The sequence below is a fragment of the Xenopus laevis genome, chromosome 7S (genome assembly GCF_017654675.1).
Source record: "Xenopus laevis strain J_2021 chromosome 7S, Xenopus_laevis_v10.1, whole genome shotgun sequence".
NCBI lineage: Eukaryota > Metazoa > Chordata > Amphibia > Anura > Pipidae > Xenopus > Xenopus laevis.
The window spans coordinates 11,691,937-11,715,977 of record NC_054384.1 but is presented as its reverse complement, the minus strand read 5'-3'; the positions used below and the strand labels follow the sequence as shown (position 1 = coordinate 11,715,977).

At 40.6% G+C, this 24,041-nt stretch overlaps 1 protein-coding gene across 3 annotated transcripts in view; it reads left to right on the top strand.

Annotated features, from left to right (window-relative positions):
* Positions 1-24,041, top strand: part of inpp5a.1.S (inositol polyphosphate-5-phosphatase A S homeolog) — a 289,133-nt gene that overhangs the window by 171,595 nt on the left and 93,497 nt on the right. For all 3 annotated transcript variants that reach the window (XM_041570524.1, XM_041570525.1, NM_001094239.1), the window contains 2 exon segments: positions 9,632-9,684; positions 12,938-13,057. In XM_041570524.1, the coding sequence (XP_041426458.1) occupies positions 9,632-9,684; positions 12,938-13,057 (173 nt within the window).

Below are 24,041 nucleotides of genomic sequence, written 5' to 3'. Positions count from 1 at the left end.
AACAGCAATTCGGCAGGTTTTAGGTGGCAAATAGTCGCATTTGAGTTCATTATAAGGGCCAGAGTATGATAAATCTCAAAAATCTAATTCAGTTTTTTAAAAAAAAAAATCTCTAATTGAATTTGAATAAATCCCTAGTCAAAGTTGACAGTTTTGACCATAAAAAAATTTTTAATTCGAATTTTAGGTTCGACCCTTGATAAATCTACCCCTTAATATTGCATTTTACAAGTAGCCTAAACCAGAGGGCTCCAATTATAGGCTTATGGTAGGGTTGCCACCTTTCTGTGGCCCACGATCCAGGCAAGGGGAACGTTGACGTCACAGGGGCAGGTTTTTGACATAATGAGGAACAATAGAGAGGCGGCCATGCCATGTATGGCCCTTGTATGATATCTGTGCATTCTGCCCAGGACTGATTGGTCAGATATCGTTGCCTGATTAGCATATTCAGATTCGGATTGCTATACCTGCAGGAAGAACAAAGCAAGATTAAAACCATACTACATGGGACCTTTTAACTAGAATACTTGGGACCTGGAGTTTTCTAGATAACAGATCTCTTTGTAATTTGGATCTTCATACCTTAAAGGAGAAGGAAAGGCAATTTATACTTGGGGGTGCCAAAAGTTAGGCACCCCAAGTGGTTGTATTTACTTACCTGACACCCCGGACAGGTGCTCCTATCAGCAGAAAACTGCACCGTCCTGGGGTTCTGCCAACGAGCACCGCGGATCGATCCTCTTCTTCACTTTTAAAATTTCCCTAGGCAGACGCATGCACAGTATAACGAAATAACCAACTTTTTTATCAAATTGGCTTTTCGTGCAAGTTTGTTTGATTACCATGGGGATTATCTGTGCACTGGCAATCCAATCATAATACAATTATCTATCTAATAAGGACTAAACATGGAGTAGCTTCAATTTCCTGTTTGCCCTTTTTAACTCAATAAATAACAGGAACTGTAGATTTTATGTGATTAAAACAAAAGGCAAAATGTATTTTGAAGGCCTGCCCAGGTCAAAACTTCCTGCCCAGTTTTCCAAATAAGGAAAACCGGGCAGCATTCCCCACGTTTGACACGACAATCGGTCAATTGCCATCTCGGTGTCATAGTCCCGCCCCTCGATGTCATGGCCCCGCCCCTCCACATCCTGGCCCGCCCCTCCACATCCTGGCCCGCCCCTTGCCGAGTCTCCACCGGGGGAAAAGGTGGCAACCCTATGTTCAGCACAAGCCCTATTTATTGCACTAATGTTAAATAATGTAATATACTGTCCCTTTAACTGATCCAGGGGTTAAGAAAGGGGCTGAGTGGCTTTCAAGCAAATTAAAAATGTAAAAACTACTGTTAGTCCCAACTGGAATGCGGATTCTATTAACACGCACATTTGATTGGGAATAACATTTTTATCCAACAGGTGTCCTTTAAAGTGGACCTGTCACCCAGACACAAAAATCTGTATAATAAAAGTCCTTTTCAAATTAAACATGAAATCCAATTTCTATTTTTTATTAAAGCATTCATAGCTGTTGTAAGCTCATTTAAAAATCTCTGCTGTCAATCAAATATTGTCTGCCCCTCCTCTATGCCTTAGTCATAGAGGCGGGGCAGACAATTACTCTCACTTTCCATTCAGCACTTCCTAGATGTCACTGCTCTCCCCACATTCCCCCGTTCTCTTTACCATTTAATTGTGTAGCCAGGGCATGGGGATGGACATCAGGTCCCTCATTCTGGTCCACAAACATGTGATAAAATAGGATTTTGAATAGGGATGCACCAAATCCAGGATTCGGCCGAATCCTTCTTCCTGGCCGAACTGAATCTGAATCCTAATTTGCATATGCAGATTAGGGGTGGGGAGGGAAATCGTGTGACTTTTTGTAAGTAAAAAATATTTCTCCTTCCCACCCCTAATTTGCATATGCATATACATTTATTTTTATAAATGTATATATTAATCAAATAAGACATGTCTTCTGTTTAGTTTTGTTTTTTCAAGCTCCCATACTATATTAGCATGTATATTAGTGGTGTAACAATATAGCGGCTATGGGGGATCCCTCCCTCCCACTTGCCTAATTTTTGAGTGGGGTCTCCGGGGAGGGAGGACGCAGGGAGATGACAGAGCGGGGTTTTTAGTAGGTGGGCAGGGAGTAGGGGGTGGGTTTGCGATTGCTTTTGGGTTTTTGGTGCACCTTAGTTACGCCACTGATGTTTATTACTAGAAAGCTCAGCTGAACAGTAAAGGCCAAAACTGGTTTAGGTTTTTAAGTTTGCCAACTTTGTTTTAATTTATTAACCTATAGTAAGCAGTTAGATATTTGTTCCTTTATTCTGTTCTAGATCCATAGAAGCTAGATGCCGATCGATAGGTTGCCAGCATGGGGGCAAACTTTGCACAAATTACTACAAACCCCACTGTGTGCTTAGAACTGCCCGATAATTGTGCAGAATAATGTTTTGGCACAAACAGAATTCTTCCTGCATCCGGGTTTTATAGGTAATTGTACACTCCTCTGCTTAAAAGAAGAAATATCAAATCCTTTATATAAAAGCAGATCTGTAATCAAAACCCACAATGTGGCACTTGGGACGCCCGGGGATATTCATAGTGCAGATTTATCACTAAATAGACTGCCCCACAGCATTTAATCCTACTTGTTGGACAAAATCCATTTCTACTTTTGCTGTTAGAGCCTTAAAGCACTACAGGGGCCATGTATCAAATGCCACAAAAATGGATTTACGCTCACATCAACTTTTTATTTTTTTCTTATTTCCACCCACAGCTGGTAATCGAGTTTAGCCATAGGTGTATTTGATGTATACGGGCAGTACGTTTTAATGGAAGGCAGACAAGATAAAGCCTTTTAGATTCCACTTTAATTTGTGGTTGTGCGGCTCAACATTTTATTCTCTGTTTTTTGTCTGTTTAATCTCCTTCGGGCTACTTGCAGATGCAGCTATGGTGCTTTATATTAACTACCCTCCAATGTATTCAAATGCTGCAGGCTGTAAAAATATAAGAATTTTATAAGTCACAGAGGAGTTCCATGACCATATAAAAGCACAGGGCCAAAGGCTTTTTTATGCAGGTCATGGAACGCCAAGGTAACTTCTAATATCCTCATATTTTCCAACAAATGTACTTTATTTATTATAATACACAAGTTTTAGTGAGTCATGTGACAAAAACGACATCACTACTCACCGTTTATAACTGATGACATCAATACTCACCGTTTATAAGAATATAATTTACAAGATATTCATGGCTTTTGTGTAGTTCAAATTAAAACACTTTTTTTTTTTTTAAAGCTATAACTCACAAATTCAAATTAGAGTTTTAAAGCCTCAATATTTTTTAGAGATTTAATAAGCAAGAAAAACTTAAATGTAAAAATTGGTCATCTAAAAGATTTTATTTATTTTTAGAGTAGAGTATACCGTATATGCTCGAGTATAAGCCGACCCGAGTATAAGCCGAGGTACCTAATTTTACCTACGAAAACTGGGAAAACTTATTGACTCTAGTATAAGCCTAGACACAACTACAGCCCTGTCTCCCAGCAGCACACATTCTGCCAAAGCGACCCCCCAGCGATCAACCGGACTTCTTTGCAAAGTTGATGGTGACAGAGAATTGCCAAACGGATTACTGTGTGCATTGTCCCACTGTCCCACTACCATGTGCAGAGGGTGCTGTTTGATTTTGCCATCACTGTTAATCTTTCGTATAACCAACAGAGGGCGCTGTGTGATATTGCCATCACTGTTAATCCTTCATATGACCAACAGAGGGCGCTGTGTGATATTGCAGTCACTGTTATTCTTTCATATAACCAACAGAGGGCGCTGTGTGATATTGCAGTCACTGTTATTCTTTCATATAACCAACAGAGGGAGTACTGTTATTCTTTCATACAACCAACAGATGGCGCTGTGTGATATTGCAGTCACTGTTAATCTTTCATATAACCAACAGAGGGCGCACTGTTATTCTTTCATACAACCAACAGATGGAGCTGTGTGATATTGCAGTCACTGTTATTCTTTCATATAACCAACAGATGGCGCTGTGTGATATTGCAGTCACTGTTATTCTTTCATACAACCAACAGATGGCGCTGTGTGATATTGCAGTCACTGTTATTCTTTCATATAACCAACAGAGGGCGCACTGTTATTCTTTCATATAACCAACAGAGGGCATTGTGGGATATTGCAGTCTCTCCCCAAGTGAACTGTTGGTATAGGAATGATTAAAAGTGACTGCAATCTCAGCTACTCGGGTCTGGTACCGCTGACCCGAGTATAAGCCGAGGTAGACTTTTTCAGCACATTTTGGATGCTGAAAAACTCGGCTTATACTCGGTATATACGGTAGCTAACTTTTGAAATCTTTTTGAGAGTTGGTAGATCGAATAAACCATGACAAAATAACTCGGATGCATCGAATTTGCATTCTACTCATCATTTTCATTGGATCTACCAAAGATTAAAAAAAAAAAAAAATCTTTTTGAGAGTTGGTAGATCCAATGAAAATGATGAGTAGAATGCAAATTCGATGCATCTGAGTTATTTTTGTCATGGTATATTCGATCAAGTTTTTAAGTTTCACATTTCTGTAATTTGGACCTTCATACTTTAAAAGAGATTCTGTCATGATTTATATGATGTAGGTTTTATTTCTAAATTACACTGTTTACACTGCAAATAATTCAATATAAATTTCATTCCTGAACCAGCAAGTGTATTTTTTTAGTTGTAATTTTGGTGTGTAGGTGCATCTCAGGTCATTTTGCCTTTCCATGTGTTTTCAGAAAGAGCCAGCACTTTAGGATGGAACTGCTTTCTGGCAGACTGTTGTTTCTCCTACTCAATGTAACTGAATGTGTTGCAGTGGGACATGGATTTTACTATTGAGCGTTGTTCTTAGATATACGAGGCAGCTGTTATCTTGTGTTAGGGAGCTGCTATCTGGTTACCTTCCCATTGTTCTGTTGTTAGGCTGCTGGGGAGGAAAGAGAGGGGGTTATATCACTCCAGCTTGCAGTACAGCAGTAAAGAGTGACTGAAGTTTATCAGAGCACAAGTCACATGACTGGAGGCAGCTGGGAAACTGACAATATGTCTAGCCCCATGTCAGATTTCAAAATTAAAATCTGCTCTTTTGAGAAATGTATTTCAGTGCAGAATTGTGCAGGAGCAACACTATTAACTGATGCTTTTTGAGAAAAAACATTTCCCATGACAGTATCCCTTGAAGGGGGTTATTTATTAAAGTCCGAAAGCCAAAAACTTGACATTTTTTCAAGATTTATTATACCCCAATGATGAAAAAAGTCTGAATCTGAAAATCCAGCATCTCAGACCTGCAGTGGTTGTATATAAGTCAATGGGAGAAGTCCCTATCCTATTTGGAAGTTTCTGTGGTCTGCGCTGGAGTTTTTGAGTTTTCGGGAAAAAGTCAGAAAAAATAGAGCAATTCGGGGGGAAAAAAATCAGAAAAAAATAGTACGATACGAGTCAAGTTTGTCCCTGATCTTATAAAATCGTGATTTTTTTTTTTTATAGTAAATTAGGTCTAGTTTGGTCAGACTTTTTTCATTAAAATAGCCAGATAAATTTGGACTTTGATAAATAAGGCCCCTTGTCTATTTTTGTCATGGTTTATTTTATCAAGTTTTTTAGTTTCACGTTTTTTAATAACTTTCTGACATTTTGAATTAAGAAAAGAACTCTAAAATTCACAAATCTGTGTTATGATAAATAGGGTTGTAAGTGCCAGTTGGTCAGGGCCAACATCCGTAATTGTCAGTTGAACAGAATACTCTGGTTTTCGGGTAAGGGGTCTTTCTTTTGGATCTCGATACTTTAATAAAAAAAATTCTAATAAAAAAAATCATTTAAAGCTTAATTAAACCCAAAAGGTTTGTTTTGCCCCAAATAGGGCTTAATTAAATCTTGTTTGACATCAGGTACTATGTACTATTTTCTAATTACAAGGAAACTTAACATTTTTGATTTTTTTTTATTAAAATGGAGTCTACGGCAGATGACCTTCCCGTAATTTGGAACTTTCTGGATAACTAGGTTCCGAATAACTGATCCCATACCTGTGCTAAGTTAGTAGGGCCCTTTTCCCACCCGCACATTAAATTAGCAACATTTAAAAATAAAAATAAAAAACAACCCGCTAATTGTCTTTAATAATAAAGTGACATAGAAGTAGTGTTCCGGTGAAAAAGACATTCACTATAAGGGTTAATCATGGGTAAATTCAAATTTTTTTTTTTCCGTTTTGTTCTATTCCAGTCAAATGGAAGAATGCAAAGCTAACCGACTATTTATATCATGTCAAGAGAAAAGGACGTTTAGCAGTATATTTGCATTAGCGGCAACGGGAACAGAATTCCTTCCATGTATTTATTCATTTACTTCGCCTAACAGTAATGCACATTTAAGGAAGAGGCACAATGAATGAATATTTACTGCTGATGAAAAGAAAATCGTCTTGGAAAGTTCAGCTAGATGTTTTTCAACAAAAATGAAATGGCTTTTAAAGCAGGTGACATTGTGTTTCAGATAAGATTATTTAGTGGTGGCCGCTGTGAGTCAAGGTTCACGTATCTTTTGGCCATTTTACACTGATAATGTCACATTACTGAGCAATAATGTGCTGCTAAAGTAGTCCAGGATTCTATTTGTTTTGGAGCTTGAGAGGTGTGGGCCCTACGGCAAGAATAAGAAAGCTCTTGTTTCTTTTGCGAAGTCATGCCGATGTGGTAGGATTTTGCTAAACAAAACTTTAACCCACAACATTGTAGGACCTGCACCCAACCCATACCCGTGTCTTCTTGCTAGGGTTGCCACCTTTTTCGGAAAAAGTTTACCGGCCAGTGGGGGAGGGGGCGGGAACAAAAGGGGGCGGTCCATGATGCAAAAGGGGACGGAGCTAGGTATCATGCCGAAAAAGGGGGCGGAGCAACATCGCGCAATGGCCAGAAGGCTGAAAAAAAAGGTAATTTTTGAGCGAATTGGGGACGGGCTAAAGGCTTTTAGCCATGGGGCAGCCATTCAAGCACAGGATACACAGTAGATAACAGATAAGTACTACTATAGTTTATATAAATAAGCTGCTGTGTAGCCATGGGGGCAGCCATTCAAGCACACAGGATACACAGTAGATAACAGATAAGTACTACTATAGCTTATATTAACAAGCTGCTGTGTAGCCATGGGGGCAGCCATTCAAGCACAGGATACACAGTAGATAACAGATAAGTACTAATATAGTTTATATAAACAAGCTGTTGTGTAGCCATGGGGGCAGCCATTCAAGCACAGGATACACAGTAGATAACAGATAAGAGTACTATAGTTACTACTATAGTTTATATGAACAAGCTGCTGTATGACCATGGGGGCAACCATTGAAGCACAGGATACACAGTAGATAACAGATAAGTACTACTATAGTTTATATAAACAAGCTGGTGTATGACCATGGGAGCAGCCATTGAAGCACAGGATACACAGTAGATAACATGAGTTCTGAAGAATCCTATTGTATACTACAGAGCTTATCTGAGACTGATTCATCAAAATTCAAATTTGTGATACTGATTTTTTTTTCTACTTCGAATAAACTCACAATTTAAAACAACCCGAATGTTTGCTTATGAAAAAATTCAAATGTAAAAAACTCCATTGAACACAGTCGTGAAAAAAACTCGAATACCATAATTTTTTTCCAGTTTATAGACTTCAAAATTTGAAATTGTGAGTTTACAAACAAGAATTAAAACTCGAAAACTATCGAATTTTGTCTGACAACTACCATTGACTTCTACATGACCTCACCAGCTTTTACATGCCAATATTTTACATTCGAGTTTTCGGGATTTCTTTTGCTTAATAAATATCAGACATTCGATTTGTTCTTCTATGTCATCTACCCAAAATTACTATCTTATATTTTATCGGCAAAAACCTAAAAAAAAAGTTTCATTGCTTTCGGAAAACAGAAAATAAAATAAAAGCTGATCTCCAGTCGAGATCAATCGCGGTAAGTAATTGGAAGTGTCAGAATCATTCCCAAAGATTAAAGATTAAAGCAGATCCTTATCTCCTTATGAGCAATAATAAAATGTAAATGTTATACAGGTTTGAGTTATCTGGAAACCTGTTATCCAGAAAGCTCCAACTTACAGAAAGGCTATCTGCTATAGACTCAATTTTATTAAAATAATCCATAATAATAATAATAAACCTTGTACTCGATCCAAACTAAGATATAATTAGATATTTGGGTCTATTTAATGTTTACATGATGTTTTAAGTAAGGTACGACAATCCAAATTATGGAAAGATCCATTATCCAGTCTGGATAACAGGTCCCATACCTGTATACTGGGGAAAAATGTCAAGAAGAAAGTTAGAGGGAGGCAGTAGGATAAAAGGATTCTGATCCCAAGAGCTGACAGCCTATATGTGTAATGACTCTTTACATGATAACTTATCAGTGCTCTATTCTGATTTACTTGATGTCCCATTAGATAAGTGAGTACAGGTATGAGACGGCGTTGTAGATTATTCCAAGCGCAATGTAAATGGAAATGAAAAACTACGAGATGTACTTTCAGGTTCAGCCCAGAAGATCCTTAATACAAAATCTAAATCAAAAAGGACATTATTCAGCTTAAATGATTGCAAATCTTTGCTAGATTGTAAATCACGATGATTTAGCCACATTTATAGAATGGTAAGTCTGTTGCTGTCTCTCTTATAATAAACCCTTTTAATTTGCTAAAGAGAAGCTGAGAGATAATATATGAGTATCAGTATATCCTGTATGTGTGTGAATTAATGCTGCTATTTATGTGCTTTTATTTTCTCATCTGTATTTGTCCAGTATCTTGTTGATGTGGAAATTACCAAAGAGGAAGTCATACCCTGCTCTAAATCTTCCATTTATTTTCGGTTAAATGGGTAGAATATTACTTTTTTCTTTGGCTGAAGCAGTAGTCTATATATATATATATATATATATATATATATATATATATATATATATATATATATATATATATATATATATGTGTGTGTGTGTGTGTAGATAGATAGATAGATAGATAGATAGATAGATAGATAGATAGATAGATAGATAGATAGATAGATAGAGATATAGATAGATAGATAGATAGATAGAGATATATATAGATAGATAGATAGATAGAGATATATATATAGATAGATAGAGATATATATATAGATAGATAGACAGACAGACAGACAGACAGAGATAGAGAGAGAGAGAGAGAGAGAGAGAGAGAGAGAGAGATAGATAGATAGATAGATAGATAGAGAGATATATATATATATATACACACACGCAATAACATACAAGGGAGAGTTGTGCTCACCAATGCTATATACATAGCACTGCCTTAATACCAAAATGAGAATTTAACTCTCACATAAGGCATTATGGGTGAAGACATGCAAATCACCCCTTTAAATCCCCATACCTCCCTATCACACCATCACAATCATTCTATTACATTATGCTGTTCATTTAGTGTATTAAAATGTACTTATTCCATTTTTTTTCCCAGAGTAAATCATCTAGGAAAGGCTTTATTCGAACACGATGGTGTATTACTGACTGGTAAGTTTCCCTATTCCACCTATTGTACTGTTAATATTTCCCTTAAATGTACAGAGGGTGTCTTTAATAATTAGCAATGGATTGATTAGACATGCATTTGAGTAATAGATAAACATTTAGATTTTGTTTTAATGCGATTAGTACATGTATGGGATCCGTTATCCAGAAAACCCATTCCAAAGTACAGAAAAGCTGTCTCGCATAGACGACATAATAATCAAATAATCCTAAATTTTAAAAAATATTTCCTTTTTCCCTGTAAAATTAAAACAGTCACTTGTACTTGCTCCAAACTAAGATATAGTTAATAGTTATTGGCAGCAAAACCAGCCTATTGGGTTTATTTAATGTTTACATGATTTACAAGTCAATGTAAGGTATGAAGATCCAAATTACGAAAAAAAAATGTGTTATCCGGTAAACCCCAGGTCCCAAGCATTCTGGATAACAGGTCCCATACCTGTATAGGAACTGGTGGAACGTGGTCTGAAAGACTTTTCATTAAACCAAATGTACTCGTAACCCCAGACACGTTCCATTACACTTTCCAGGAATGAAGTAAACATTTAGGAAAGAGTTAAGGTGGTTCGGAATTTGTTTGCAGTTGAGAAAAATATCCCCAAATAATTTTTCAGTGTTTTTCCGGCTTTGTTTTTGATGGTCCTATAGACTAGCAAGTATGAATGCCTATTAGAAAAATATTTGGAGATGAATGTTATTTTATAGGCTCGGATTTCCCCCGAATTATAGCTGTTGCAGTCTGAAACGCTTCTGTGACTTAAGTCCACAGGAAATTTGAAAAATGTTTTTTTCTGTGCATCCCCAGTGTTTCTGAGCCAATGTGGGTGTGGTTGGGCAGCATGCTGCCCCCTAAAATCCTCCTACCCTAGGCCCGGGCCTTGGTGGCCTTTCCACAAATCTGGGCCATGACCACAAAAGGGGCTTGAAAAACAGCCTTAAAATCTCTGTCCTTAGGAAAATGTCCTCAGGGTCGGACTGGGGGGCCTGTGGCCCACCGGGACTGCTGTCCAGGGCCCCCCTCTGGCCCCCGCTACCTACTTTGAGGCGAAGTGCCGCTCGGCATACTCGACCAGGCGGCGCATCGCGCATGCGCAAAGATCGCTAGCCGCGCATGCGCAAACGGCGCTGTTTGGGAGAGGGGGTCTGGCCCGGCAGGGGTCCACTAGGGTCAGGGGGCCCACCGGGTATTTTCCCGGTGTCCCGCCGGGCAGTCCGACACTGAATGTCCTAGATCAGTGGTCCCCAGCTAGGGTTGCCACCTTTTAATAAAATGCTCACCGGCTGGTGGTGGGGGCAGGAGCAAATGGGCGGGCCATGATTTAAAAGGGGAGGGACGTGACATAAAAAGTTGCGGGTTGTGATGTAAAGGGGCGGAACCAGAATGTGCGATTGGCCAGAAGGTTACAAAAAAGGTACATTTTGAATGGGTTGGGGAAGGGCCAAGGGCTTTTGTTAGGAGTATTACAAATTTATCGGCAGCTACATTGCCGGTAAATTTGTAATACCAGCCCCGGCCTTGGCAGGTGATTCACTGGCCGGGTGGCAACCCTTTCCCAAACCAGTTGCATGTTGCTCTCCAACCCCTTGGATGTTGCTTCCAGTGGCCTCAAAGCAGGTGCTTATTTTTTAATTTCAGGCTTGGAGAGCAGTTTTGGTTGTATAAAAACCAGGTGTACTGCCAAACAGAGTCTCCTATAGCCTGCCAGGCCACATAAGGGCTACCAGTAGCCAATCACATATTCTTGTGTTGCTCTCCAATTTTCTTTACATTTTAATGTGGCTCACAGCTACAAAAGGTTGGGAACTCCTGTCCTAGATTATCGATCAGTGATAATTTAATACTGATGAAAGTTCCTTTAAAATATGACCACTACCCCCAACCTTGAACATCACACCAAAGCTACAAATCAGATTGGTTTCACTCACATGCCTTATGATTCTTTATACACAGACTTTCTATCCACGTTGGGCCTTATATGATGCCAGAAGTGATTACGGACTCCTGACGTTGTATAAAGGGCTATTAATGTTTAATAAATCATTGTAATAATATAAGTTTTGTTTGAAGGTTAATGTGTCCTTAGCTTGGGAGGGACAGTCCAAAGGACACCCTAAAAAGAAAAAGGACACGATAATGGCAGAAAAATGAGGCATGACTGGGAGTAAATCTGGGACAAGAACATAAATGTCCTAATTGTGAAGTTTGGGTTTAAAATCGGTGTATGAAATATAACAATATATATCTGAAAGATACTTTCTCAAAAGTTAGTGAGAAGCATACAGCTTTTTGTTTTTAGTTTATTTAAGCATTGGCCACCAGGGGGTGCCGTTTAAGTAGCATCTTTAGAGCAATCATGGCTGCTTCCACTGGACAAAAATACACTGGGCTTCCATTGCAGAATACCCTATGTCACTTGAGAAAAGTTTGTAAACTGAACGTGCTGTTTCCACATTAATGTAGCTGAGTTACTGCCTCACAAGAAAGAGTGAGGGACAAATTACCCTTTATCTGAATTTATTATAGGATATGTTCATCCAGAAACTGTTTTTGCATAGAAATAGATAAGGAGGCGAAAAGTAGAAGTTTGCATTGAACTATATAAATGTAGAAATTCTGAAAAAATAATAACTAATAAGCTGCTGTGTAGCCATGACTGCCCCCATGGCTACACAGCAGCTTGTTTATATAAACTATAGTAGTACTTATCTGTTACCTACTGTGTATCCTGTGCTTGAATGGCTGCCCCCATGGCTACACAGCAGCTTTATTATATAAACTATAGTAGTACTTATCTCTTATCTACTGTGTATCCTGTGCTTGAATGGCTGCTCCCATGGCTACACAGCAGCTTGTTTATATAAACTATAGTAGTACTTATCTGTTATCTACTGTGTATCCTGTGCTTGAATGGCTGCCCCCATGGCTACACAGCAGCTTGTTTATATAAACTATAGTAGTACTTATCTGTTATCTACTGTGTATCCTGTGCTTGAATGGCTGCCCCCATGGCTACACAGCAGCTTGTTTATATAAACTATAGTAGAGTGTTTGATGCAAACACACCAGTTTTACCAGTGCAGGGCAACGCTACGTTACATTTAGAAATCATATAAATGCGTTTTATAAGGAATCGGTACCTGTGGATCCATAATACAGGCAGTCGGAGTATAGCTGGAATATTCTGTATTTTGCCTTCACTCTGTAACTTTTCCCTTTTTGTTTTCTCTACAGTGCCTTCGACTTGGTGAACATTCATCTTTTCCACGATGCTTCCAATGTAATTGCTTGGGAATCCAGCCCATCTAGCTACTCAGGAATACGACAGAAGGCGCTTAGTTATGTACTCAATAGGTACGTCGTTTGCACCTAGAATCCATTTAGCACTCCTAAATATTGTTATCGTCTCAGCGAGCAAAGGATTTTTATCAGCCGTGTCATTGATCACAATTCTAACAAAAGCATGGGGCTAAAATTAAAAATGGCTGCTATTTAAATGGTAATAAATAGCTTTATTTTGTATTTTCTTAACTGCTGACTGAAAGATGGCAGCCAAAAGGTGACTGTGTATATTGCAAAAGGGAGTGGCAGAAGAGTTTGTAAAAGCACAAGAGCATCTCATCAATCTGCTAGAGAACTTACAGTGTACTAGTGAGATATGATGCCTTTAGTAACAGTGGGATAATAGTCTCTGGGAAGGGAGTGTGACTGTGGGATAGCAGGTATAGTAGGGAGAGATGGTGTCTATAGTAACAGTGGGATAATAGTCTCTGGGAAGGGAGTGTGACTGTGGCATAGCAGGTATAGTAGGGAGAGATGGTGCCTATAGTAACAGTGGATAATAGTCTCTGGGAAGGGAGTATGACTGTGGGATAGCAGGTATAGTAGGGAGAGATGGTGCCTATAGTAACAGTGGATAATAGTCTCTGGGAAGGGAGTGTGACTGTGGGATAGCAGGTATAGTAGGGAGAGATGATGCCTATAGTAACAGTGGGATAATAGTCTCTGGGAAGGGAGTGTGACTGTGGGATAGTAGGTATAGTAGGGAGAGATGGTGTCTATAGTAACAGTGGATAATAGTCTCTGGGAAGGGAGTGTGGCTGTGGGATAGCAGGTATAGTAGGGAGAGATGATGCCTATAGTAACAGTGGGATAATAGTCTCTGGGAAGGGATTGTGGCTGTGGGATAGCAGGTATAGTAGGGAGAGATGATGCCTATAGTAACAGTGGGATAATAGTCTCTGGGAAGGGATTGTGGCTGTGGGATAGCAGGTATAGTAGGGAGAGATGATGCCTATAGTAACAGTGGGATAATAGTCTCTGGGAAGGGAGTGTGGCTGTGGGATAGCAGGTATAGTAGGGAGAGATGGTGTCTATAGTAGCAGTGGGATAATAGTCTCTGGGAAGGGAGTGTGACTGGGATAGCAGGTATAGTAGGGAGAGATGATGCCTATAGTAACAGTGGGATAATAGTCTCTGGGAAGGGATTGTGGCTGTGGGATAGCAGGTATAGTAGGGAGAGATGGTGTCTATAGTAGCAGTGGGATAATAGTCTCTGGGAAGGGAGTGTGACTGTGGGATAGCAGGTATAGTAGGGAGAGATGTTGCCTATAGTAACAGTGGATAATAGTCTCTGGGAAGGGAGTGTGACTGTGGGATAGCAGGTATAGTAGGGAGAGATGGTGCCTATAGTAACAGTGGGATAATAGTCTCTGGGAAGGGAGTGTGACTGTGGGATAGCAGGTATAGTAGGGAGAGATGGTGCCTATAGTAACAGTGGGATAATAGTCTCTGGGAAGGGAGTGTGACTGTGGGATAGCAGGTATAGTAGGGAGAGATGGTGCCTATAGTAACAGTGGGATAATAGTCTCTGGGAAGGGAGTGTGACTGTGGGATAGCAGGTATAGTAGGGAGAGATGGTGTCTATAGTAACAGTGGATAATAGTCTCTGGGAAGGGAGTGTGACTGTGGGATAGCAGGTATAGTAGGGAGAGATGGTGCCTATAGTAACAGTGGATAATAGTCTCTGGTGAAAGACTGTGGCTCTGGGGTAGCAGGAATATGGACTATGGCCTTAATGTGAACAGTATGGAAATTTTACATTTAGTACTTTTATCTGTGCTGCCTCTTGTGGCCCTAGATTGAACAGTCGTATATCATATAAAGAAGTGCATAAGGCAAGTTATTTTCGCTAAGGACTCCACCACTGCTAAAGAAGGACCGACCCTTCCTCTGGACGGTTGCACAAATAAATGGAGCTTTGTTTATCGAGACTATGAAATGTGATTGTTTTCCAGTGCTCATCATATTTCTGCCCTACGTTAATAGACCATTAGGGCACACACAAAGAAACTTGTTCAATGCCGTGTTATTGATATGTGTTTGCTTGTAGCTTGCAGCCTGCTTCATTGAGCTAATTTCAATTCTCAGACCCCCCACATTGCTCTGGGCTAAGAGGTGGGAAAGTGACTGTAGTTCTAGTGTTAACTTTGGGTCATGGTTACTGTGATGGATATCCGTAAAATGTGACACTGCCAAGAACTGTCCGGCCCCCGTACCCATAGAGCGTCTGAATTCTAGGTCTCCCTGCCACTTGTGGATTTGCATTCACATGAGTTGCTCATTTTTAGGGAGCAGCCAGCCGCAGATCCGGACCTCCGTCGTGAAACGATGGGCTGAGCCGCACAAAAGAGCAGTTCTGTAAAAGCAGTGAATAATGACTAACCCCTTTCATCGGCACAGCTAACCTTTTGGCAGCCACCAGCAAACTCTATTCTGATCGGCTGATTGGGGAGGACAATACAGGGAAGCTCATTTTGAATGAATGTTGCCACCAACAGTGTCCCTATTCAGGGTTTTGGGAACCATCTCTGAGCATTGTCTAGCACGACTCCTCCAGACACTATGAAAAGGGGAGAGTAAAAACACAAACCTGGGGCAGGGGGGCTTCTATTCTTGCCTTTTTAAAAGCCTCCTAGATCTACATTTCCAGCAGAGCAATGGAGAGTCACAGAAACACAGAAGAGAGGTTTCAAGTCAGGCCCTTAAATCCCCTTAAATGCATAGTCTAATAATGCAGGAGCTGCGGCCTCTGGAAACAGAAGCCGATAAGTCTTTTCCTCTCAATCCTTTAAACAGCTAAAGAGCTTTTAAGAGCAAAGCCCTTCAAACCCACTGGACAATACTGAGAGGGGAAACAGTTTAACGAGCTGTGAATGGCTGGGGCATCTTTTCACACTCGATGAAGACCCCTCATTGCAATTACACCATTTAGCCTGTATATGTCAGACTAGGACCAAGTGTATTGATATCCTACTAGCGTTCCAGTTCCCAGTCCACATATTCTATTTAATAAGCAGAACTTTAATTAAAGGAAAATTATGGCCCCAAAATAAATATTAAAAATTTTTTTTACATCTGCCATCACATTTTCTTTCAATGCCCTTTATAATTTTGCCATAAAAATATTTGCCCAATGCTTTTGCTTTACCTATATGATCCCCCATGTATAAGGGGGCTGCCATATTTGTTCAGCAGTAGTCCATTAGCATTAGAAACTCTTAAGATGGCCATAGATTTTTAAAAGATCAGATCCTGATCGTGAGACCACGATCTTCTCGGAACGATCGTACGAATTGACCATCAACTAAAAAGACCAATTTGCCAGGAAAACAAAGGGGAGCTGCCTGCTTGGCCCTGCAAACATAGATACATTGCACTGGGACCGACAAAGATTTTTTGACCTGGCCGATCAATTTCCTGACAGATGTCGGCCGAAAAATCCTTAGATGTACGATCGTTCGAATCCCACTAACCGCACGATAATTTCGAAGGATTGGTCGGGCTTCCGTAAAATCGGTCGTTCGGCTAGAAGAATCGCCGCGTCTATGGGGAGCTTAAGGGTCTGCCACACGGACAGATTCGGGGAGATTAGTCGCCAGACGACAAATCTCCTCTTCTTCGCGGCGATCAATCTCCCCGATCTGCCTTCCCCTTCCGTCCGCCGGCTAAAGTGTAAATCACCTGGGGGCAGGCACACGGAGCGCTACGTTTTCCGAAGTTGCTCGAAGTTTCCTCGTGAGGCGACTTCAGAAAAAGAAGTGCCGCGTGTGCTTTAGCGCAGGCGACTTTTCATTATAGCGGACTGGAAGACACGCGAAGGAAGAAGTGTGGGAGCAACAGACAGAACTTTTGTTAATTGGCTCATGTGACCGAACATGTTTTGTTTACTTGATTTGTTTGTGTGCACCGTGAATCCTAGGATCCCAGAGGGTAGTCCTTATTTTTTGAAATGGCAATTTTCTGTTTGATTACCCAATGGCACATACTAATAAAAAAGTATATTATTATGATTTATTTACATGAAGCAGGGTTTTAAATATGAGCGGTTTATTGCAATATATTTTTATAGAGGTTTACATTGTTCAGGGGGAATAGTTGTCCAATCAGATGCCTGTGATGCTGAAAAAGATGTTAAAGGCATCGAGTGCAAATCTGATGCATTTTTCGACCTCGTTACTTTGTTATAATCTGGTCCACAAACATGTGTAGTATGGCATTCTAAACGTCATACAGTTAAACGTCAATCCTAATTCAGGAATCAGAACTTTACTTAACCTGTAGCCTGTTTCCTTTATTAGTGCTTTTATGACGTCACCAACTGAAGGTGAAACTTCTCTAGTGATGTAATCCAATGTCCAAGCACTAGATCATTAGATCTGATCCGTTAGATCATGTGGCGTCCTCAACGAGATCCTGGGAGTGCCAAATAAAGGCTTTCATTGGCTATTTGTTAGCCCTCTAAGTGGACTGGCAGCCTACAGGAGGCTTTGTTTGGCAGTACTTCTGGTTTTTATACAACCAAAACTTGCCTCCAAGTCAGGAAATAAAAAATAAGCTCCTGCTTTGAGGCCACTGGGAGCAACATCCAAGGGGTCGGAGAGTACAGGGGCCGATAAAAGCATCCGACAGACCGTGTCGGCAGCTAATTGGCCCGTGTATGGGGCCCCCTGACGGGCTTGATCTCAATCGGATGGGACGAAAAATCCAGTCGGATTGCGGCCACATCTATTCATTGATCCGACCGCCCATTACTATTCGTTAGGATCCGATCGTTGGGCCCTAGGGCCCACGAACGGATCAGCCCGATATTGCCCACCTCAAGGTAGGCATATCGGGAAGAGATCCGCTCCTTTGGCGACATCGCCAAACGATCGGATCTCTCCGTGTATGGCCACTTTTACTTGTTGCTCACAAGCCACTGGTTGGGAATCTGACTCTTTATTTGTGATGTTAATTTGCACAAAATCCAATTAAGTGGCCTTTCCAGGGTGGAGCAGTTCATTCAATGTGAAAGCTTTGTGGAATAGGGGCTAGAAGTGCTTCCTCACAGTACAAGGGTTTTGGGTTCTACCCCCAGCTGAGTGCACAGTATGCCTGGAGCTTGTGTGTTTCTTTCAGGTGCTCAACTATTGTCCCACACTCTAAAAAAACAGGGACCTGATCATTGGTTACTGATGAAATCAACCCTAGTGATTGCATGAGTTCATAGTTGGAAAGTTAGATTGCAAGATCCACTGGGCAGACACTGATTTAAGTGACTGAATGAGTAACTGCAAAATGAGCCTACCTGTGTAACCAACAAAACAACAACAACTGCCAGAATAATGAGAATGAATCTAGCAGACTATCATTTGAGGTTATGTTTAAAGAAGAATTTTTTTTAATATTATTACGGGGAGAAAACTATTGGATTTTTTGAACTGTAGAAACATGTAGCCTCAGCATAACCATTTGGAGGATTTTGATGTATTGCTGTAGGTAAGAAGGAGAACCCTTGTCAATAGATTTGACCTGTTTCTTCATTTCCAAAGGGAATAGAAGCAAGTGTTCATATGCTGGAACTAAAAACCACAAACGGGGAAAAAAAAGCAAAATGTTATTCTTATTTATTTATCATCAGTGGCTTGTATTTATTGTCCTGCAGATCCACTGTAACTAAGTGCAATAATTAATTTGGGGTTGACATATAGCTTGCCTTGGCTTTGGCCTTGTCCATAACAGCACCAAAACAGTGTGATGATGTATTTAGGAAAGCATTTAACCCCCGAGCTGCTGCCATGTGTCACAGCAAACACGTAGTCAGCACGACAATCACCTTTTTTCTTTGTTTGTGCACGTTTTCCAATGGCCATTTTCCACTGACAATATTAGCAGAAAAGTTAGAACAGCACCAAACTTTGTTCTGAATAAAAAAAGCCTTTATTGGTGCATTGGAATTATAGCAACGTTCTGTAGCAGGGACATAACTACAGAGAAGCCAACCCTGTTTCTTTTATCAAGATTGATAAAGGCCGCACGGCCTGAAACGTTGCTGTAATTCCAATGCACCAATAAAGGCTTTTTTTATTCAGAACAAAGTTTGGTGCTGTTCTAACTTTTCTGCAGCCATGTGTCACAACCGATCGGGGTTGCTTCCAAAAAGCAAAAAGACAAGGCTAAAGCTGGTCATAGACGCAAAGATCCGATCAAGGATTCATACGATTTTCGGACCGTGTGTGGAGAGTCCCAACATTTTTCGTCCCATGGAGATCGGTGGTTTGGATGATCGGCCAGGTTAATAATAATATCTCTGCCGATCTGACAATATCGCTGTGAGCTTCCCAGTAGAATATGTCGGCCATACTTTCGGACGATTGCTGTGACTGGCGCGACTTCGATTGGTTTGTTCTCTTTGCTGCTCTATTTTATCTGAATGATTGATTAGCTGCAGGTCGGGAAAAGGCACCGACCGATCGTTCGTCCGATATTGCAGGTAATCTGCACGTCTATGGCCACCTTTACTGCTGATTGGGACCATGAGATGCTAGAGCTGTATAAAATGTTGAAACTTGATGGCATTGCTCCTGACGGGGTTTAAAGGAGAACTAAAGCTTAACCAAAGAAGTAGCTAGAAATGTTGTACATTATGTTTTGGGCTTCTGTACCAGCCCAAAAAAGATCTGTAAAGATCTGTGTCTCCAAAGATGCCCCAGTAGCTCCCCATCTTCTTTTCTGCTGATTCACTGCACTTGCTCTGTGCTGCTGTCACTTACTGAGCTTAGGGACCCACTCACAATATACAGTACACATAGAATAGAAATGTCACAATATAAGGCTGATTAGTAATTAATACAGATAATTACTACATGGCAGCACAGAAACCAGTGCAATTAGCATCAGAATTGAATAATCAGCAAACCTGTAGCATCAGCTTATATTACAGCCAGGGAAGCTCATTTTCTGATGGATAATTAGTGACGAGCCCTAAGCTTAGCTTCTCAACAGCCAATCAGAGCCCACTGAGCATGTGAGTGTCACAGACACTTTCCAAGATGGTGACCCCCTGTGACAAGTTTGAAGTCCTGGATCATTGCTGCTCTTGAGAAGTTGAAACTTAAGGCTGGTGCAATAAGTTCAGTATATAAAATAAGCAATTTTAAGTAGGGATGCACCGAATCCACTTTTTTGGATTCGGCCGAACCCCCGAATCCTTGGTGAAAGATTCGGCCGAATACCGAACCGAATCCGAACCCTAATTTGCATATGCAAATTAGGGACGGAAGGGGAAAACATTTTTTACTTCCTTGTTTTCTAACAAAAAGTCACGCAATTTCCCTCCCGCCCCTAATTTGCATATGCAAATTAGGATTCGGATTCGGTTTGGCCGGGTAGAAGGATTCGGCCGAATCCGAATCCTGGCCGAATCCCGAACCGAATCCTGGATTCAGTGCATCCCTGATTTTAAGCCATATTAATTTCTAGGTTTTAGTTCTCCTTTAACTGGCCATAGACAGACTACAATCATAATACACTGTGATGTCATTACTATGACACCAGCAGGATGCTATTGGTTGAAGTTAACCCACACCTGAATTTGTTATGCAGTGTCACGTATGGAGACATAGGGGCCCCTCTGAGGCTGGGGGCCCAAGACCACGTGGAGCCGTACACTTTCCTTTGGAATCATTCTCCTGCCCTGGAACAACAGGGAACATTTTGTAACATTACAACTGTGAAATCTTGGCATAAAGTCCCCTTTGCGACCTTCATTATTTTCTCACAAATATAGTCCATTGTCCCATCACCGAAGTTAATTTAATCAGCATTGGAACATTTAACTTTTATGTCCAGTCAAAAGACTTGTTTCACGCTCATTTTGGGCATTGAGGCGGCGTGATTGCCAGAAAAATAATGTTACATGGAACAATTCAGAGCAATTAGTTTCCCAGGGAGAAGCGATGTGATGCGCGGTCCTCACACAGCTATTCATTGTCATTTTATGGATCCTCATTAGTCATCTGTCAGCTCTTCTCAAAGGCGCCTCCTTGCTCTGTGTTTCTCTTTGGGCTTTTCCCAGAAATCCAGAGTTGAATGGCGGAATGAAAAGCCACATAGTTTCGAAGCAAGCGCAGGCTTCGTCCCCACGAACTGCGTCATTAGGTCGACTCGGACGACCAGCCAGCGCCATTATTCTTTTTTTCCTGCCAAATCCACTTCTGTGAATATCTCTTAAAGGACTGGGCTATGGAAGACATGATATATATATATAAGGGCATCTGCCTATTGTGACGTCACTCCTTGCAATGGAACAAACATCTGACAAAAGGGTCGATTTAGAAATCCAGATTATCTGTCCTTTTCTTTTTCAGTAGTGCTAATGGAACATTCCAATTCAGGCGAGAGAGAGTTTCATGAGATGTAATTCACTTTGTATATAAAAAAAAAAGACCCTTATCTACCCTCCTCCTTCCTCTGTGAAGCTTTAAAGATGTTCATTACACAGTTGGGGCTTATTTATGAACACTGGGTAATTGTGCACCTGGACAGTAACCAATCAAATGTTTGTTTCCACTGTTACAGCTAGCTGGGAAAAAAAAGCTAATCAGTGATTGGTTGCTATGGGTTTCTGCCCACGTACATATTTGCCCAGTATTTATAAATGAGCCATACTTGTGTTTTATTGGGGTGATTAACTGTCTTCTCCCACAATTTGTTAGAAATAAAAACTATAGATTGTTTTTGTTTTATTTCAGGACACACACTTTTTATTGGCTCATTTTGGAGGCATGTCTACATTGCCCCTTTCATTACAATATGTAAAGCAGCTGTGGGAGGAGAGGCTATTTAGTCAGACTCTCCCTCCTAGTTAAGTTACCTTTGTATTGATCTCTTTGTGATGACTAAAGGGGCGGGATGCTTACTGTACAGATCCTTTTGCATATCCTTTATGTCAGTGATCCCCAACCAGTAGCTCGTGAGTAACATGTTTCTCACCAAACCCTTGGATGTTGCTCCCAGTGGCCTCAAAGCAGGAGCTTATTTTTTAATTCCAGGCTTGGAGACAAATTTTGGTTGTATAAAAACCAGTTGTACTGCCAAACTGAACCTCCTGTAGGCTGCCAGTCCTAGCCCTATAGCCAATCACAATCCTTATTAGGGCTAGGTCACACGGGAAGTTTTCAGGGAGATTAGTCGCCTAGCGACTAATCGCCACGTCTAATCTCCCTGAATGGCTTGCTGGTATCTCGCACCCGCTAGCACTAAAGTCGCCTGCGCCTATTCACACGCGGCGACACGTTTTTCAAAGCTGCTCAAAATTGCCTCGCGAGGCAATTTCGAGCGACTTTGAAAAACGTATCGATCCGTGTGAATAGGCGTAGGCGACTTGATCGCTAGCGGGTGCGAGATACCAGCAAGCCATTCAGGGAGATTAGTTGCCTCAAAGACGCGGCGATTAGTCGCTAGGCGACCAATCTCCCTGAATCTTCCCGTGTGGCCCTAGCCTTAGGCACCCGCAGGACTTTCTACATGCTTGTGTTGCTCCCTAAATTTTTTTTACATTAAAATGTGGCTCACATTTCATGAAATGGTGAAAAATTCGAGAAACACATTGAAGTCCATGGGCGTCAAAATCATGTTGACGTGCGATAAATTTTACATGCGCAAATGTTTTTGTCTAAATGCACTAAAGTCAATGGGCGTCAAAATAATTTTGACGCGCGTCATTTATGTGCACGACAATTTTTATACTTCGGACTATTTTGTCCAAATGCATCAAAGTACATTGGTGTCTGAATTATTTTTGACTCACAACAGTTGTTACACGTGCAACCTTTTTGTCGTAAGTGAATTGGTTCGCCCTCAAATTTTTGCCGTGAATTCGCTCATCGCTATATACAACAGACTTAAAAGAGAACTAAAGCCTAACTAAAGAAGTAGGTAGAAATGTTGTACATGATGTTTTGTGCTTCTGTACCAGCCCAAGGCAACCACAGCCCTTTAGCAGTAAAGATCTGTGTCTCCAAAGATGCCCCAGTAGCTCCCCATCTTCTTTTCTGCTGATTCACTGCACATGCTCTGTGCTGCTGTCACTTACTGAGCTTAGGGACCCACTCACAATATACAGTACACATAGAATAGAAATGTCACAATATAAGGCTGATTAGTAATTAATACACATAATTACTACATGGCAGCACAGAAACCAGTGCAATTAGCATCAGAATTTAATAATCCGCAAACCTGTAGCATCAGCTTATATTACAGCCAGGGAAGCTCATTTTCTGCTGGATAATTAGTGACGAGCCCTAAGCTTAGCTTCTCAACAGCCAATCAGAGCCCACTGAGCATGTGCCAAACAAAATCAAAGATGGGAAAACGATGTTGTTCCTTCTACTTATTAAAAGTAATGACATAGGTACAGTTTTCCAGATAATGGGGTGCTTCTCTAATGTGGAGTACTAGCCTTGAGTTTGCTAAAAACACAGAAAAAATTACTTTTTATGTGCTACAATTTGGTGAATTAACTGCCCTGAGAGTTAGAGTGCCGATCATGGGTTTCTAGGTGGGAATCAGCTTGAACGCAAAAGGCATTGGTAACATTAGTATTCTAGTTGATATAGTATGAAGGTTTTAGGCTTAATTGTTGTTTAAGTTTCAGGGTTTAGAATTACTTTTAAAAACAAGAAATGAAACCTGGCTACACTGTACAGAACACGTGCCGCTGGTCAGATGATTGTGCCGTAACTGACTTCTACTGATGATCTGAAGAGAATGAACAGGAAAATCTCTAAGTTTCTCCAGTTGAGTTTTTTATGGTTCAAACGAAAGAGAAATCCATAAAATGCTAATGCAACTTGATTTCATATTATTAGATTAGAAGAAAATGAAAACGAATGGCCTCTGTGGTTTTCTTCATATCGTCTAAATGCAGCAATTTATAATGAACATGTCAAGGCCGGAGCTTTGCATTGCAAAGTGTGTATTGTTCTAATCGAAATCATAGTTGTGTATCAAA